The sequence below is a fragment of the Aspergillus chevalieri genome, chromosome 8 (assembly GCF_016861735.1).
Source record: "Aspergillus chevalieri M1 DNA, chromosome 8, nearly complete sequence".
NCBI lineage: Eukaryota > Fungi > Ascomycota > Eurotiomycetes > Eurotiales > Aspergillaceae > Aspergillus > Aspergillus chevalieri.
The window spans coordinates 1,355,140-1,373,781 of record NC_057369.1 but is presented as its reverse complement, the minus strand read 5'-3'; the positions used below and the strand labels follow the sequence as shown (position 1 = coordinate 1,373,781).

Here is an 18,642-nt window from a genome sequence, read left to right as displayed (position 1 = left end):
TTATGCATATCGCATATTTTGGGCTTTTATAGGATATTATTGATTTTATACGATAGCTATTAGATTGACTATATTACGATATTTCTCTTCTCTCCTTTGCCCTGGAGAAACGGGCGTTTATACATATATATCGGAGATGTTCCCTACAAAGCAACGCGATTCCGATTCCAGGTAGAGATAATAGATTGCCATCATAACATACAGGGTATTTACAGCTCTCTATCATAACAAAATGAAAAGAAAACAGGTGATCAGTTCAGGTCATCATATGCAGAAGATTAAACCAGCTCTTCCAATGCTCTCGCTCATTTAAGCAAAGAAAACAAAAAGGAAATTCTTTTGTGCGCAACGAAAAAGTCACCAGGACAATATCAGAAGTTGCCGTCGTTGCGGTATGGCCGGAATGCCGGTTGTCCCGCGTCTTGTCCGGAGTATGCATGGTAGACAGGAGAGGCTGTCGGTTGGGTTGGTGTTTGTGAAGTCATGGAGGGGTCAAAAGGGAGATAATTCCCATTGTTGGGTTGAGGGATTGGATTCATCGGGGTGAAGGTTCGTTCTGGATATGCGACAGAGGGAGAAGCACTTCGATTGATGGGGGTGAACGATGGCATGGGATAACCAGACTGAGCAGTCGCATTTGGGACAATTGGGGAGAAAGTTTGAGTGGGATAGTCCGTCTGTGCTGACGGTGAGATTGCAACGCCAGGAGTCATCGATCGGCCATACAGATCGGGAGCCGCAGTGTGGGATCGATAAGGAACGGCAGCTGGTGGATTGGGTGGACCGTAAGCGCCGTAGCCACGCTCCTCAGTCATTCCCCGGTATCCAGGTGCCGGAGTCGAACGGGCCGTCGCAGTGGGAGCAGGGGTGTGCCGTGACGGCGGCGGTCGAGTAGCGGGCGTATTTGAGCGCATAGGAGGGACGTTGGCTGGTAAAGGGGGTACAGGTGGTGCTGGTGATGGACCGCGGTCCAGAGGACTGTACGTCGAAACTGCGGCAGATTCAGAGAACGCAGACGTCTCAGTAGCGGTTCTGCTTAGGCCGGGATGTTCATCGGGCCATGACAGGTCAGGAAGTGTAGGGTTGCGGTCCGCTGCAGTTGAAGGGCGCGAGGGAAGCGTTGTTTGAGTCGTGGTGCGAGAGATGGTTGTGACGATAGGTGCCTTGTCTTCACTCTTCCCTACAGCAGGCAATGTTGGTTTGACACTCGCACCCATGTTTGGCTGCGTTGGTGCTCGGTCTTGCAGAGCCATTCCCTTGGCTAACGCCTTGTTAACCTTTACCGTGACGATGCGCATCACACGGGTGTTGATCTTGCGGCGACAATACGCTGTCAAAGTACCATCGCGCGATGGGATGTGGTGAAAGAGGAAGATAAGGTAAAGAACGATTGCGATCAACAGTTTGATGACGGATAACACCCAGATAACCAAGGTGAACAGCATGGAAAACAGGACGACAGCTCGCAGGTTATTGTTCACTGCCAGGATCCTCACGTTTTCGAAGAATTGCGCGGCCGAGCTGTCATCGGATTTTTCTGCGTTCTTTCCACCAGGGAGAAGGTCCATCTGCATTACGGAGTACAGCGTGATGGCGTTGACGACTTGACGGGGTCCATCGGCAAAAACAGTGTTCATCCAGGCTGCATAGTTAGTACTAGTCGGCAATCACGGATAAACGAGACTTACACTCAAACGAGAAATACGTAAACAAAGCCACGTATTCCGCTCCCTTCTTACTCTTGGTCAGCTCCGCGAACACCAGAAACCGTTTCCACCCGCGACCTCGTCTTCCTGGTCGGATACTTTGAATGCGAACTGCGAGCGAGTTGAGGTAGCTGCGAGCGATACTTTTCGAGCGGATCGCGCGGATGGCGACCATCCATCGATATATCAACAGAGCGAAGGAGATGATGATACAGACGGCGTAGATCCAGCGCGAGATATGGAACGGGATGGTGGGTTCGATTTGGCCGGCCCATCGAGAGAAAGCGAGGAGGTTCACGGCGGTAAAAGTATCGACGCCATACACGGCCAGCGAGATGAAGAGGAAGAACCAAAGGAAAAAGTAGGAGAAGGGTGTTAGGCAGGACTCAGATTTGAAGTCGTCGAGATTCTAGAGATGTCATGGTTAGCTTGTTGTCGCATAGCAGTTAGCAGTTAGAGCTCAACTCACCACATAGTCCCATTTCTCCTCAAGAGAAACCGGTCCCTTTTCACGATCGCCACAGCAGCGCATCTTGCAAGTGAAATCCTGACCAGCAGGAGAGAGGCGACCAAGGAACGTTTTGAACGGATGTAGAACGAAAGAGAGACAGCAGCGAACGACGTGAATGGACTTCGCGGACCAGCCGGACGAAGTCGCGATCCCAACCAACAATGACAGTAACAGCAAGCAACAGCAATCAATGCGCCGAAAGAAAAAAAAAAAAAAGCTGGAAAGGATATTTTAAGAATGTTTCATAAACGATAGCCGGGGGATAATGAGCGACACGCAAGGACAACGAGGAGTTGGATCAACAACGCATGGCCACTGGACGGTCAGAGCGAGGATAGTGATAGACAGCTGGCGAGATGATGGTTTCAACGAAGCGCTAGGCAAATCAATTGTCTATAAATGATTTCTATGCTTTGGCGCCGCGACGGAGCAGAAGTAGGAGCACAACAGTCTGCAGGACCAGGATGGCCGGCGCGTATGACCCGTGGGAATGAATGAATGGACGCGGCTGGAGACAATGAGAATGAAAAACGAGTGAATGATTGACGGACAAAAGTAATGCAGGCGAGTCAGAAACAGAAACACCCTAAAGAATGAAGGAAAGAGGTGAATGAAGGAGATGAAACAGAGGGGTCCATCCCTCCAACAGGGCTGATTGCGACTTGAAACAGCTCGCATATTAATTCCCCTGATCCATTCTTGGCCGCAACGGGACCCGTGGTTCCCCAATGCTTAATCCTTCTGCTATTCTATTTTGCAGCTAGTATGTACTCTGTATAGTTGCCATTCATTGTGTCAATGCAGAACATCTATTGCTTGTAGAAGCATACATGCATAACCGCCACTTGGACCACATCCGTGTCAGACCCCAATACTAGTCTGTCCCACACTAATATCCCCCGGCGTTCCCCGTTTCTCGTCGGGCAGGTATCGTCAACCTCGGCTGTCACGTGGTGCACGTGATTGTATTGATACACAATTTATGCTTAATATGCATAAGTGCGTACCCTAATGCACTACAGTAAATCCTTGAATCTTAGGAACAAGCTCGTGTAATGTGTATGCTCCCCGGATTACACATAGAATCGGAGGACCTGTGAAATTTCAAAATACCCCTAGTAAGTAAAATATATAAATACAATATACGGGAACCGGAGATATATATATACACTTGAAGCGGAGTATCAGCGTCGGATCAACGCGATTAATGCAATGACTGCATTCTGCCCTGTGGAAGAGGGGCAGCCCACGCCTCGGCCCAGCCAATCTCACTGCCGGCCTGTACCTGACAATGATGAACCCTGTCCTCCTGCCAAACGGCAACAGCATTTCTCAGAGGATGAGGCCAAGATTACCCTGCGCCAAGCGATGGAATCTGTACGGATCAAATCTCCAGAAGAGCGACCTAAGCTCTGCTTTCTTTGCCTGGGGAATGCTAATCTCCCGCTAAAGAATTGGATTGTGGAACATGCAACACCCGGTTCACTCACCAGGCATTTTCTATGAAAACATGTCAATCCTCCCTGGCCAACCAAAGGGGTTGAGTGTAATATCTGTGGGGCGAAGCTGCTTGAACAGAAAGTTCATCTTTTAAATCACGCAGAGAGGTGTCATGGAACAGTTGTGCAAGGTTCCACTCAGGGAAGGCTAGCATTGGAATGTCAATACCAAGCTGGGCTTGTGCCATTGTAATAAAGAGTACTCTAAGCAATTCTCAGTGATTTTCGATGAATCTCTATTCTGGTTTACAAGCATTTTTTGTTTACAATGTACAGTATATGATCGAACTACAAAGTATATTGCTTACCTTATATGGGTACGCGACGCACTAGCATCAGTATAGAGACTTCCTCCACAGCAACTTTGCATGATTGGCGTCCATGACCGTCTACATCATCATTGTCTTGACAGCCATGCAAACTCTCTGATGAATGGGCCACCGGGCGCTACCCGTGCTGGTTTTGGGTAGGCGATGCTTGATTGGATGGGTGCCCGTCGGGCGACTAACTGGGATTATGCGAGGGCAGTCAAGAGTCATGAGTTAGCAAGTTCCAAGACTTCTAACAGCGCTGTATGGAACACTTTCTGCCTCACTATACTGCTTGATGCGCTTACATTAGTAACGCATGCCTAGACAGAACACAAGAATTAAAAATATACAAAGGATACCATGCCGGTTTTGCTAGGTAATGAAGTCGCGGTCAGCGAGCCATAGTCTGTTCTATTCATAGGAGCTGACAACCTGGACTAATTTTTTTGTTTGCTCCGTCATCCTCTGCCTCAAACCCAACTGAATCATCATCAAGGCCACTTTTCCTGTCATTAAATATCCTTTTAATTGACTCCTTAACCAGAAGGCCCGTGAGAGTTTTGTTCTCTTTGTCGCTGTTGATAATTTTGGCTCTGAGCTGCTCCTCCTTCTGGTCTAATTCTTCTTGTTGGAGCTGCAAGGCTCTAAGCTCATGAGCGTGATTAGCTTCAAGGGCGTTCTTGTTTAGCTCCATTTCCTGGATCTTGTTTTGTATGTCGAAGTGAAGGTCTTCCAATTGTGATGTGCGTAAAGAATCTTGCAAAGCTTCTGCCAGCCTCTTAGCTTCGAGGACCAGAAAACTGACGCTGGTTGCTGTGATTGGCTGCCAGTGAACTGCTGTGTGTCGAATTTGACAAATTGTAGATAGGAGTGTGTCGAACTGTGAGCCCCTCAATTGCAAAGACTCATGGGGAAGTTGTGGTGACCACTTTGCTAAAAACTTCCACTCTGTGAGCTCCATAGCTGCAGCACAATCCCATTCGCGGTTTTCGACTTGAGAAGGTAACCATTTCTTTGTAAAATCAAAACAGCATTCTTCTAGAACTTGTTGGATACTCGATAAGACAGAATGCTGAGCACTATATGGAAAGTATGATGGATAAAGAGCAGGCATGGGTAATCTCGGTTCTAATGCAGGTCCAGGTGCTGTCTAAATGTGAGTAACGGAGGCTCATCTCAGAAGCTCATTTGCTTACATGAATTAGTGTCTCCCTCAGTCTGAGCTTGCGCTTCATCATGGGCTTGTAATTCAGCAGACAGTGTCACAGGCTGCGCCTGTAGAATAAACGATATGTTATTTGGAGAGATGATCGGAGGGGTTACCAGGCTACCTACCCCGCACGGCGTACATTTGTATATAAAGCTGTCCGATCGGACATCTGTTCTCCTGTTCTTCAACGAAATCTTTTGTGTGATAGCTAGTCATTAGCGCTACGGGCTTAGCCCATAACAGACAGTGACACTGGAGGAACCTGCGTCCTCGCACTGTCTTCTGCGAGAGCAAATGTAATTCCTTCAAGTTGTTACAGACCTTGTCGTATCAGCCTCACGTGATGATACAGGTTAGGATGGAATCATTGGATAACAGTTGATGGTGGATATGCAGGAAGGAACAAGGATCAACTTGATATTTGGCAGGTCTATCACGTGATCACCAGCGTATTGTCGGAATTACGGCTTAGTCAGGGTCGAAAGTAACTAACTTACGTATCGAGCGTATGTGGGTGAGGTCTCTTGTGTTTGCAAAATGAAGCTATCTAGGATCCTATATAAGGCCGTAGACTACCTAACAGAGTATTCTAAGTGAATGTGCGGTTTTAATAACAATAAGGGCAAAGGAGTGAATAAGCTGCTTGCGCCATATGATATCAGTGAGGCATCAATCAGGCATCAGTTGGTATCGTTCGGTAAGGAACCTCTATATTCCGACACCCCCCCCCAGACTGGCGGCTAAGCCAGTCTGTTTTAGACGAATTCAGTAAGTCCGAGCAATCGAATGAAGTTGTGGAATCGCTGGCCGGTCATGATTTTCGTCAGGCCATCGGCAGGCATGCGAGAGGTCGGAATCCAATCAATGAGGACGCGTTTAGACTGGGTTTCTTGACAAAGCCAGTGTTGATGAATATCAACATGGCGTAGCTTCATCTGAATGGCTGGATCATCTTTGCAAAGAATTCGAATGGTTTGCATGTTGTCGCATTTGATAGATAGCTGATGTTCAGGATCAAATCCAATGGCAGTGAATAAGCGCTTCCACCATTGCAAGGTCTTGCCGGCTTCTGAAATAGCAAGGAGTTCAGCTTCAGTAGATGATGTAGTAATTGTCTTTTGCTTGGATGCTCTCCAATCAATCGGGCCCCCATATAGGGTGGCTAGATAGCCTTCAGAACTATGGCGGTCTGAATGATCACCAAAAGCAGCGTCGCTTGAGGTAATAAAACATTCAGATGGCTCAGTGGCATCTCTATTCGCGGTAGGTGAATACTTGATTCCCACTTTCTGTGTATGATTGAGATAGGCTAGGACTCGATTAGCAGCATCAAAGTGCTCCGGTCCGGGGTTTGTCATGAATGTAGCCAGGTGTGATGCTATCTTTGCAACATCAGGGCGTGTAGCTATCGCAGCATAGTTGATCGATCCAATCTTTTGTTGGTAATGATGTATATCTTTCGAAGAAGCAGTGCCATCATAGATTGTGAGCGTTTTGACGGCAGGCGTTGAGGCGTGTTTATCCTCCATATAAAAGCGACTGACGATTTTCTTTATATAGTCAGTGCTGCTCAGATGAACCACCTGATTGACCCGGTCTCGGATAATCCTAACTCCTAAGAAGACATCGCCTTCTCCTTCATAGGGGAGCTCATATCGTGCCAGCAAGGCAGAGGCGATTCGCTCTGCTTCCTGTGTCTTGTCTGGATGGTAGACAAACAGTAGATCGTCGACGTAGACCAATAGAATGATTCCATTTCCTGTAAACAAGCATGGTTCTTCATTGACTGGTTCTAGTCCGATCTGGCGTAAGGTTTGGGTCAATTCGTTTTGCCATAATCGTGGAGATCGGCGGAGTCCATATAGAGCTCGGAGCAATCGTAAAGCGTAACCAGGTCGTGGTCTACCGGGTGGTATTTCCACATAGACCACCTCGTCCAATCAGCTATTAACGAAGGCATTGATGGCGTCAAACTGCTTCATATCCAGGCCGAATGCGGCAGCGAGTGCCATCAAGGTTCGGAAGTAGCGGGCGGCTAGGGTAGCAGCCCTAGTCTCAGCATGTGTAAGCACTTGCTTGTTCCCTTGCACACACAATCGTGCTTTGACTTTCTTAAGGAACCCCTCATCATCAAATTTATATGCATTCCTGATGGACGATCCATCGTGCTTACCCACAATTTCTCCAGCTTCGGCCAAGACGTCTGGAGACATCTACCGGCGTCTGGGGCGTTCGTTTCAAGCGAGACTACTCTAGAAGGGCTCTGGACCCTCTTCCATTGACCTATGTTGCCTCCTATACGTTAATACATTTTATGTTGAACCACGTTCCAGTACATACGACCATAGGGTGTGGAGAACAGGGCTTCCCGTCCGCTCAGCCGTACTTAAGCCACACGCCGGCCGGTTAGTAGTTGGGTGGGTGACCACCAGCGAATCCCGGCTGTTGTATGTTTTTGATTGTTTTTTTTTTTTTTAAATTGTGTCTGAGAAATACTAATTTTTTACAATGAAGCAAGTAATCAGATATTCTGAATCCTGTAAGACCTCGCTGCTACGCGTCTCGTTAATTATCATGAGGTGATTAGCCCTCATGCCGCCACGAAAATCCATCCCTGTACCACGGGCTCGGACCAGTAGATATTAACGAAACGATATTCCTATCTAAACGAGTGTAGCCATCGACGAGGATATCGAATCTGAAGAAGAGGAAAGAAGAGGAGAGTCTATTTACACGAAGAGGTCTTATAGGGTTGTGTGTGGCCTCGCTAAGCAGGTGGTTGTCTTGATTGCTTTCATGGCATTGTTTGCCATGTTGACGGTGAATGTCAATAAAGGCACTGAGCTGAGTTGAGCCGTCACAGCCACACTTACCCTGCTCCGAAACACAAGGAAAGCACTCTGCTCGAAAGCCCTGCGCATATAGGCAGTCTGGGGCGAGGAAAAGGATCAGAAAATCATAGAAGGGGGTGTTGCCTCCGGAACTCATAGGGACAAGGGACTGTAGAAGAGCTGCTGGCCTCGAGTCCATGAATCATGGTCTGTCACAGCTCTAAGGATCGGTATTGACAATGAACTGATTAAATAATAATACTAATAATATAAAATTCAATTTGAATAAACAATTGATTCCAATGTTGATCTTGTATATAGACCCTGATATTCTCAGAAAGGGAAACCAGAACGACAACCGCTGGACAGTGGCTTATGTGATGCAAGTGGATTGTCTCTTGCCATTGCATATTATCAGCCAGATTACTTGTTGACTAAAGCAAGAGCAGTCAAGAGAGGTCCTCTAGGATTGAACAAGGCAAGGCCCCGGTTGTTGTTGTTGCCACAAATGAGAAACGAAAAGTCGACGCAAGTTGCAAGAACCCATACGTTTATACAACATGGCGCAGCGAACATAAACAGTATGTAGCACGTGCTTTATTGGAGTAGTGTCAGCACTCCCGGCCTATAAGGTAGGGCATTGTAGTCGCTGCTGGCGCTCGGATCTCGTCCCTGGTAAAGAAACTGCAGATTGCACGGATCAATCGTCATTGTTTGATCAGGGTTGCTGCGAACCAAATCGCCGTGGCTGATGTCATTTGTCCAAGTGGCGCCGCTGTTGGCCTTTCCAGCGAAGGGCTGGCTCTCGCTTGTCGCCTGCGCTTCCCACGAACCGCCTAAACTGTTGGCCGTGAATGAGCGGAAATACCGCCCGTTTGACCCAATCGCCTCGACAATCATGAGATATTTGGTTTGGTCCTTGACAGTGTAGACCTGGACTGCTTCAAACAGATTGTTGGAGGTATCACTCAGGACCACCTCTGATTCTGTGCCGAAGTCACCTGGGAAGTCGTCAATGGACATGGTGGACCGATAAATCTTGCCATTATCTCCCGCAAAAAATAAATACATATTTGTATCATCGCCGATAACTGTCTGGTCGATACAGCCGGTACTGGAGTCAGAGATGCTTCCAGAGAAAAGAGGATGCTCCGATGACCATCCATTAGCGTCAGTGGGATCATTCGATGTCCGATAGGAGAACGCGGTCGAGCCCCATTGGTAGGCTAGAACCCAGATGTCCTTCGGCTTGAAGTAGAACAGTGTGGGCGCAACGGCCCCATGGCTCATTGCGTTTTGAGTCGCCGAGGCCATGTCAGGCCAGTCCGAAAAGACACCGAAGGCCATCGAGCCGTAATTCCCAGCAGCATCGGCGGTGGACGCATACACAAGATGCTGGTCGTTATAGACCACATTGGTGAAGTCTTTGAGCGACAACCATCCCGACTGAGGACTCGCTAGTGCACTAGTTGATGTCCAACTGTAGGTCGACGGAAGATCACAGTTCGCTGCGATAGCACGCACTGGTGCGAGCAAAGCTAGGCCAGCCTGGATCTTTGGAAATCTCATTGCAAAGCTAGCTCTTCGCGAGACTAGGAGAAGAGGAAGGGATTGAAAAACCGGCTATGCGAAGCAGGAAATCGAAGCGGAGATCAACCTGGTTTATATACTTCATGTAGAACTTTGGCATTGACTGACCAAAAAAAAAAAAAGAATGGCTTGGTCAATCTATTTACGGATAAAGCCCAAGATGCGTCTACAGGAGAATTGCCTGGTATATTTTACCCGATACCACGCTAGCGAAACGGGTCCTAATTCCCCCGAGAACTCTCCGGGAAAGAGCGTCCTTTCTGGGTATATTCAAGCTCCGTGTCGATCCCTTAGAGCATTGTATTATACCAGCGCCGCATATGTATTAAACAGAGTTGTGACGACTGTCTCCTGGGACAGGGTAAATGTATCGAATAGATTGTAATTGATTTTCATGACAAATCGGCTTGTTCTGTATGGATACCTCCTTGTAATAAGGCTAATTCGCTCTGAAACTTTAGGATGCCATTAGGTTCTATGTGATGAGTGATGATTTTTTTGGCAAGACAAATTCTGCTTGAGATTTCCAAAAGAAAATGAGCTCGGAATTCTTTGCCGTAGAGTCTGGTAATTAGGACCTTATCATATCTGGAGGCCAGGTAAATATCTGTCAGTGAAGATAGTGCGGACGACCTCGACGACCTTCAACCTACAGGATATTGTCGGACGTCGCCAATGCGCGGCGGAAGCAATGCAGGGGCGACGGGCCTCATCCATAAGTCCCTCTTCGCCCGAAAGGTCGCCTGGTCGAGGCTATATTCTCCATAGTCGAGATTCGCCTCGATCTTGGCCAGTTAGAAATAGGCTGCGGCCCCTTCCTTAGTTGGCAGCTGCACGGTCCAAAACACTTGGGTGGATCTGGTCGCAATAAGAGCGAAGGCCTGTAATTCTACTTGAACAGCACAAGGGCCTGGTTATCCAGTAAGAGGCAGAAGAAAGAAGAAACGAGTCTAGACATTGGAATAGGGGCTTGTTGGAGATTTAGGAAGTAGGAATAAGTATCACGGGTCATTTAGGTCTTGGCGCACTGCTGGCCGCGAATTTACACGCAAATAGCCGTAGAACAAGCCTAAGAATTGATCAACAGCCTAAATACCTTGCCTATCTTGCCCCCGCTTTCCACTTCCAATACTCCTCCGAGTCCTCCCTGTGACCTGGCCAGCACCAGCTGAATTTCGCCTGTTCTGGAGCAAATCGACTCTAACGTTTCCACATAGAACCTACAAGAGTTTCGCCGCTAGAGAGCATTCGCGATAGCGGTATATGCAGGCTTAGGGCTATAGTTGCTGTCAAAAAGCAGGGGACTAGAGCTGGCGCGCCAAGAATCCTAAGTAAACAACAGTTAATGATACACCGGCGTTTTCTGTGATTTGAAGAGTCATCTACCGGATCAGCAACACCCCAAACTGTTATTCCAACACATTTAGGCTGGTCAAGACAAGCTTTGACAACCTGCGAATGTAAATGATTAGCGAATGATCGGTTACGTCATTGGTAAACTCACGTTAACATAGTCAGTAGAGCTGGCACCAGCAATGTCAAGTTCAGTGACAGCAATTTCGGTAGTCCCGGCATCGGCCAAAGCATTGAGAGCTGTTTGGGGCTGTAAGCTTGGTTTCAGTTCAACAAAAGTGAATGGGTACTTATCCAGAAACTGCATCACCGGCACCGGCGCTCAAATGGGTCTGAGATCCTATAGAGAAAGTGAGTAATATGCCACGTGCATTGGGCTAGCAGGAATCCTACCAATACCGTCGATCGGGATGCCAGCAGCGATCCAGCTCTTGACCTGGCTGACGATACCGGTCACTTTAGAATAAGAGGAAGTATCCAGGCTAGGAACAGTTAGCTTCTGTGCAATACGGAATGGGCTCAGGGCTGTCACTCACTTATAGTCATTGATATAAAGCTTGGCAGCAGGATCTGCAGCACGCGCTGTTTCGAAAGCAATCCGCACGTATTCCTCGCCAATAACATTATAGAACACGCTTTTGCGTAGGGAGCCATCCTCGTTAAAGATTTCATTTACAACGTCCTTAGGCTGGTCAGTCACGTGGCTCCATGAGACTTTATTTTATGGTCACAACTAACCCAAGCGTAAATTTGACCCTTGTAACGGTCCATGACAGTGGTGATGTGGTTTTTCATGACGTTGATCAGGGTGCTTCTGTCAGTGATAGAAGAAACCCAGTTTGGCAACTGGGAGTGCCACACTTATTGCCAGATTTAGTTTCTTCCTTGCAATGATGCTCAAGTTTTGGGATGTCCAAAGCTCACCGAGAGTATGACCGCGGACCAATTTCCCATTTGACTTGGCAAAGTTGACCTACCGTCTGTAAGAATTTGAAAAGAAGCGACAGCTGCGGAATAGATGGGTATCATACCAAATAGTCCGACCCTGCGAATGAAAATTCTCCCTGTGAGGCTATATTTCCAATAAGCCTCTAATATCGCAAATCTCTAGATGACTGGTGCGCTTACGTTCAGTAGCATCCCACTTCATACTGTTCTCTGGAGTCAGTTGACCAAAATCAGCCTCGATGATTGCCGCGCTCTTCGTATTCTCAGTTAGAGTTCCCTGGTCACCAATATTTCCCAAGTACTTTTTTCCGTGAGCTTTGAATTTATCATTAATGCTCACAGAGACTTGTCGGGGTCCAAGGGGGTTTGCGAAGACATGGCTAGCAAAGAGGAGGGCAACAGCTGTTGCCTTAATTTGAACCATGTTTGGGAACATGTCTGCTCTTTCAGCTGAGAAAAGGCCGAGTAGTAATAGCCAAAAAGCATGAACTGCAAGAAAACGAATAACCAACAGACAATATCCGATTTATTCTGGGATAGAGGCAAACAGCTCGCTTTATACGCGACAGGGGCCAAGAACCATTAGAGAAGTGACCACCTCAATATAGCCGAACGGATTTCCTTCCCTAATAAGTCACGGCTGGTATCACCTGGTACATGGTTCTTGGCAAATAATATTCATGGGCCTTGTTCTAGCCTAAATTCTCACGTCTAGAATTTAACCTGGCAGCTATATTGCGCAACTGCATGTCTTGGATGAATTTTGATTGATCACTCTAATTCGTGTCTCAGCTCGGAGTCTCGAATAGATTGCCGGCTAAAAGCCCCGGTATAATTAGGGAATTTATACCACCAGCGCCTCTCCCCACCTCAACCCCCGGTCTAGAAATCCAGATTCTCCTTCCATTTCAGACATAGTGAAAAACTGGTCCTCCGGTACATGACAGATGAGATGCAGTGTCCTGGGTAAATACTATCTCATCTTCCTCGTCATCACTGATTTGATTGAGGTCATCAAGAAACTGTGTGTCTTTTTCTTCATTTGCCTCCTCAAGCTCTGCCTCTGAGCTGAATTCGCTCATCAACGCAAGCTCTTTTCCCTCGAGGTCAAACTTCGTTGCGCACATGAACATCATTAGATCCTGGATTGTTGTGGCATTCAGGGATCCACGACGATAATGGCAAATGTCACGGGCAGAGTTAAAAAGCCGCTCTACACCTGCACCAGTTGCAGGAAGACAGAGAACGTCACGCGCAGCGCTTGCAAGGGCTGGATATTTACGCTGGTTCTCCTTCCAGAATGGTACGAGGAGAAATCTCAATGATATCTATAATCAGTGTAAACCAAGGGAAAATTTAAAGGAAGGGTTTACATACCACTCTCAAGATATTGCATGATCTCGTCACGCGAGCCTGATCGTTGTGGCTTTGATCCCTTAAGAAACATTTCAAGCTCTGATCTCGGTGTCGACGACGATTGAGTCTGCGATGACGTCCGTATATCTGTAAGACGTTGCTTATATGGCTCAAGGTAGTCTTCGAAGCTCTGACGATATCTTTGACACCAACTATTGTCCCAATCCTTGCCTGAAAAGAACTGAAGCTTGCTGTCTGGTGCAAGTATTGTACCGATTGCAAAGAGATCACCAGGAATTATTGTTATTATTATTATTATTATTATTATTCATACACGCATCTGTCAGCCCTATAGGCCGAGTGGCGGCAGGTCCTGCGGGGCGGCCGGGTAAGCCGCCGTAGTGGTAATCTATGTACATCGTCGCCTTTCTACACTTGTTCTGAACATGTTATTCCGCATGTTGTATATCCCGTGCTGCTGGTTTTCGTGCCGCTGTTCCCATGGCCACGAAGATCCATGGGCTTGTTGGATACTATCTCGTTTCCTTCCCTACTTCTGCAAGCGTTTAACCTCAGCTGCACTATGCTGCCAGTTGCTTCGTGTCCGTTGTTGTGACTCAGTATGTGGTTGGTAGGGTCTGAAACTGGTGTAGGAGGCCTGTGTCAAGCATAAAGCGCACTGCTTTCGGTACCAGGTCTGCCCGTGTTAGGTAGGCCCGGTAATCCAACTCCCGCCTTGACCCCTGTGTAAGATGGCGCATCCGGGGGCCTGCCTGGTTTGTACAGTGGAGGAGAACATGGCGTATATCTTGACGACCGCGTCCACATGAGCATTCAGTCGATTCCATAGCATTAAAGGTACCAAGATAACTAGCCAGCGCAATCTTCCCAGTTTGCATTTGAATGAGGACTGATGTGGCGGCTCTTCGTAGGCCTTGATATAGTTGCATTGGTACTTTTGAGGGTTCTTTCCATAAGCGACGGAGGGAGTTCCCATGGGTGGAGGCGGCCCATTCAGACTTCCATGCGCTTGCTGCTTCTATGCGGAGGGCTCTTCGAGTGCTAGCCATGAGAGTGAGCTCCTCCACACCGTTGTGGTTGGGTGCTGGCGGATTAGCAGCTTCTTTTGCAAGAGCATCAGCACACTCATTGCCGTAGATGCCTTCACGACCCGGGAGCCAATACAGCTGTATATCCCAACCGCGTTCCTGTAGTTGAGATGCAGTGCGTGTAATCTCGCTCAGGATATATTGGCCAGAAGACCTTCCTGGAGCTGAACATGCTTGAATTGCTGCCTGATTGTCTGTAAAGATGATCGCTGTATAGGCCCGATGGGAACGTTGTGATGTCGGTCCAAGTGTGTTGCATATTTGGGTGAGAGCCATCTCTATGCCTCGCAATTCTGCTGCATATACAGTATGAGTAGCTGGGGAGCCAATGTGAACTGCCTGGCGCCCTAGAGGTGAAACCACTGCTGCTCCAACCCCTTGTTCTGTCAAGCTGCCATCTGCGTATGCAATGATGTCAGCGCCGTTATGTAAGGCGGTTTGGTGAGCTGCTAAGGCATCTTCCCGAGTTTCTGCTATGTGGGATTCCAGACCTGACCACCATGGTGAGGTCACATGTGGGTGTATAACCTCCAGTCTGTTCTGAGAGATTGTAGTTCGCCGGCCCCATTGTTCTAGTGGTGATGTCAGGGGGTCTTGGTCTGGGTTGGTGAACCATCGCATGCGCCGTTCCTTTGCATTCATTGGTGCTGGTCGTTGGCCAGAGCGGCGTATCTCAATGAGGGTGGCCATAAGGGGAGAGGTGGCTATCCGGAGATATGATTCTTTGGCCGCGCGCTCCAGTGCAATCATTGGAGGAGGGATGTTGAGACATATTTCCAGAGCAGCTCGAGAGGTTGTTCTGAATGCACCTGCTATCCTATAGAGGGCCCTGTGCTGGACAGATTCCAAGGCTTTCCTAGCAGCATTTTCTGCCACCTTAAAGCCCCACCTAGCCCGTACAAACCATGTGAAACAGGCAAATGTGATCTGCAGCCACAAGACTGCTGTGTACATTTGGCGGAGATGAGATAGGGTGATTCCCCAGGTTGATCCTGCTACGTCCTCATGGCATGTCAGTATATTCCAGTATTTTCAAAGGTAAGCTGCCATCTCATTTACTGTCAAACTGTTATTGTGACGGTCCCCTTCAATAGGAATTTTGCTAGCGGCTGTCTGCGCGGATATGAACAGGAACTCGGGCACATTTGAGAAGAGGCGGCTGGGCAACGCCAGGGTCGGTCTACTCTAGCAACCCAGAATCACATGCATTGAATCACTACAGACAATAAATACTGCCGGAAAGGACTGGGTTTCTATCTCTCTCAGGTATATGGCAAATGAGCTGGATTCGTCTCTGAAGCAGGACTCAGGAATGATGATGATCGACCGACACACAACTCGCCGATGTGGCCAGAAGCACAATATGTGACATGATCGCGACTAACACCAGGCTCATATATGTGTTGCTGTCCCCAGTGATGGCCGCAGGGGCGTGTCTGGATCTGAGCAGAACTGTGGGGACGAATGAGAGGACCTAGGGACCTGGCTCAGTTGCATTACAGTGTGGGAGTGCATGCAATCGGATATCTGGTTTATAAATGCGTGGCAGCTAGCTCAGTTGCACGAAAGGGAGAGAATTCAGTGCCAATCGAATTATCAGTGGATAAGAGGATATGATGGCTTGTCGTAACTCATCCTCTTAGTTTGTAAACGGTTCAGAATGCCAATATCGTATGTCTATTCCCGCCAAGCGTTAATCTGCTTTCTTGTTGAGGGTCGTACTCCAGTGTACCTGTATCGCGCCTAAAGTCCTCCCTGGATAGTGCTCCGAGAATAACCTTGCAACCTCTGACCAAGATCGACTCTCTTCCTTTCTCAACTTCAGCAGAAGGCTCGCCTCTTCCATGGACCATGGCATATTCTTTCTGGAGCCTCCTCGGACCTTTCTACAATCACGCTGATTTTGTTCAATCTCATGTGAGGTACTTGAGCAACTGGTTGCCAGCGCATCTCTCTCTTCACACGCTGTCGGTGAAGAGTTAGACATGCAATGTGGTAGAGCACCTTTGAATAACCAAGAAAGGAATTGCAAACGATCGTCAAGTGGGGCAGACATGAAGTGAGAACAAAGCGTGAAGGAATCCTCCCTGGGCGGCAACATTGATGGAACTCGAAGCCGTTTGTGAGCTCGCCCGTCTGATTGTTGCGCCTTCCGCTTGGAGCTTTTTGACTGTCCACCGACGTGATGGTCCCCACAGACACCATCAGGAGAAAAAGCGTCGGGATCGGTGTTATGTTGGGAGGGGTGCAGTTGTTGATGATCATGAATGTGAGAGTGGTCACTTGTTTGAGCATCACCATTCTGGCCACCAGCCTTTTCACAGGAACCTCGATGATAGTTAGGTGGGCTGTGAAGAACGGGTGGAGGGTCAGGATATGAGCAAGTCGTCTCTGAATTGATGAAGTTGTCGGCTTGTGGGACAGATTGCTGGAGGCTGCCATCCTCCCAAGGCCAGTGGTTGCCAAGGATTGCCGGGTCGATGGAATGTCGTCCTGTGCATCCGGAAGCCTGAAGAACTCTTCTAAACTGTCATCCGAGCTAGATATACTGGGAGATGATAGAGCATTCTCTGCCGAATCTCCCCAGAAGGCGGGCGGCTCGATTGGGATATCAGTGTCATCTTGAATATCGCAGCGGGAAATTGGATCCAGATCTGAGAAGTGAGGCGCTGAATCATGGGGAGACGTTGTGCTGTGCTCAGGAGTTTCTGGATATGTATTCTGTTCTGGTACAGACATCTCCAGTGGTTAGGATTGAGAGCTTGATGGTGTACACGGCTGAGTGTTTGCACTGATATGCACGCAAACTTCGGCTGGTGGCCGTGCAGGGAGATTATGCTTAGGAAGTGGCAAAGTGCTTGGAAGGGAATCATGATAAGGCTTGGGGCGAGGGGATTTTTGGGTTCTTGGGGTGCATGGATTGGGTGATTTGTATGGTGATAATGGCTTTCTGTAAGAGCGAGCCCACGGCTTGAAGTTGTTCATGTGAAAGGTAGGGGGCATATTTTAGGAAATGGGATGCTTAGGGGTATATTATGACAGACAGGTGATTGGAAAGAGGGAAGAGGAGGGGAGTGGAAGCTGAAGGGAAGAGTGCGGGTTGTGGGAGAATTGAGTTGAGATGTTGCAACCTCTACGACCTCAATTGTCCTCTTTATACTTGCCCTCGGTCTGCCAAGTCCGCCATTCCACCTTTCTCATCAGCAGAAGCAATGAGGCGAATTTCTCTCATCCTGAAAATCCCATCTGCTGATGTGTCTATTTTCACCGACTAGTGACGCCTGGAGGCCGAGATCCAGTGCCCTGCGCCAATTGCATCTGGGTGTTGCATCTCCAAGCCTCGCATGTCAAACACGCTGAAATAAAAAGGATGCAGTAATTTCGCTATTGGCTGGTAAACATGGCGAGGATACGTAAATGAATTGATCCTGGTGGGGTCGAAAGACGGCTGTGGAGGGGGAGAGGCGCCATCCAGTTCACAGCTAGACCTGGATGCTGGATAACCAGGAAGTTCCCTTTCCCATGTAGAAACTCGTGAGCTTGGCCGAAGAATGAATCATGAGATTTTGAGATAAAAGATCATAGCAAGGCAGCTGAGCATCCAGCAGTCCTCAAGGGAAGCCCAAATAGGATGGCATGGCCGGAAGCAAAAGCCAAGAACTCAAAAGTCGCTGATCAGCTGGCGGACCACGCATGAAGGGGGCCATGACTGCAATCATAAGCAGCAGCACAGCATCAGGGGGTGATGTGGATAGGTCGATTTCCAATGAAGCGACAGTAACGAGGTCTCAATGTCTCAATCGTTCAGATGACCGTCGGCCACTCCGGCGCCATACTGGAAAAGGGTAATCGTCGGATAACGCGGCATCTTGGTAAGAGGGCAGTGCACCAGGCGAGGGCAGACAGGAGAGGGAAAAAGAGAAGAGAAAGTGCGTGGTTCTTTGAAGGGGGAGATGTCGGGCTTTTATAGATGCAATGGTTGTGTTGAGGCGGCATGTGAGCCTCCCAAAAGCGGCGTGAGGCGGCGCTATCCCTGATACAGTAGGCGCCATACCGCAAATGGCAATGGTATTCCCATCGACGGCAGGCGGTAGGGCCCGACAGAAGTGCGGTTCAATGGGAGCCGTTTCTGGCGCCCCGCTAACCGTCACAACAGATACTAAGAGAGCATAGGATGATATAGAAGAGCTTAAATTATCGATTTTTTAAATTGAAATA

At 48.3% G+C, this 18,642-nt stretch overlaps 5 protein-coding genes across 5 annotated transcripts; all 5 read right to left on the bottom strand.

Moving 5' to 3' along the window:
- Positions 1–371: 371 nt before the first annotated feature.
- ACHE_80465S (uncharacterized protein) lies at positions 372–2,238 on the bottom strand (the record flags this gene model as incomplete). Its single annotated transcript, XM_043283838.1, has 3 exons — positions 372–1,642; positions 1,689–2,115; positions 2,176–2,238. 3 exons carry the CDS (start codon positions 2,236–2,238, stop codon positions 372–374), a joined length of 1,761 nt encoding a protein of 586 aa, XP_043141078.1.
- Positions 2,239–4,442: 2,204 nt separating this feature from the next.
- On the bottom strand, positions 4,443–5,141 carry ACHE_80464S (uncharacterized protein; the record flags this gene model as incomplete). Its single annotated transcript, XM_043283837.1, has 1 exon — positions 4,443–5,141. One exon carries the CDS (start codon positions 5,139–5,141, stop codon positions 4,443–4,445), a length of 699 nt encoding a protein of 232 aa, XP_043141077.1.
- A 3,524-nt stretch (positions 5,142–8,665) lies between these two features.
- AXHA1 (putative alpha-L-arabinofuranosidase AxhA-1) lies at positions 8,666–9,637 on the bottom strand (the record flags this gene model as incomplete). Its single annotated transcript, XM_043283836.1, has 1 exon — positions 8,666–9,637. The coding sequence occupies one exon, from the start codon at positions 9,635–9,637 to the stop codon at positions 8,666–8,668; it is 972 nt and encodes a 323-aa protein (XP_043141076.1).
- Positions 9,638–10,895: 1,258 nt separating this feature from the next.
- ACHE_80462S (endo-1,4-beta-xylanase) lies at positions 10,896–12,395 on the bottom strand (the record flags this gene model as incomplete). Its single annotated transcript, XM_043283835.1, has 10 exons — positions 10,896–10,985; positions 11,045–11,110; positions 11,163–11,253; positions 11,306–11,351; positions 11,405–11,493; positions 11,548–11,693; positions 11,750–11,871; positions 11,936–11,984; positions 12,043–12,083; positions 12,140–12,395. 10 exons carry the CDS (start codon positions 12,393–12,395, stop codon positions 10,896–10,898), a joined length of 996 nt encoding a protein of 331 aa, XP_043141075.1.
- Positions 12,396–16,245: 3,850 nt separating this feature from the next.
- ACHE_80461S (uncharacterized protein) lies at positions 16,246–17,163 on the bottom strand (the record flags this gene model as incomplete). The annotated part of the gene is made up of 1 exon (XM_043283834.1): positions 16,246–17,163. One exon carries the CDS (start codon positions 17,161–17,163, stop codon positions 16,246–16,248), a length of 918 nt encoding a protein of 305 aa, XP_043141074.1.
- Positions 17,164–18,642: the final 1,479 nt, after the last annotated feature.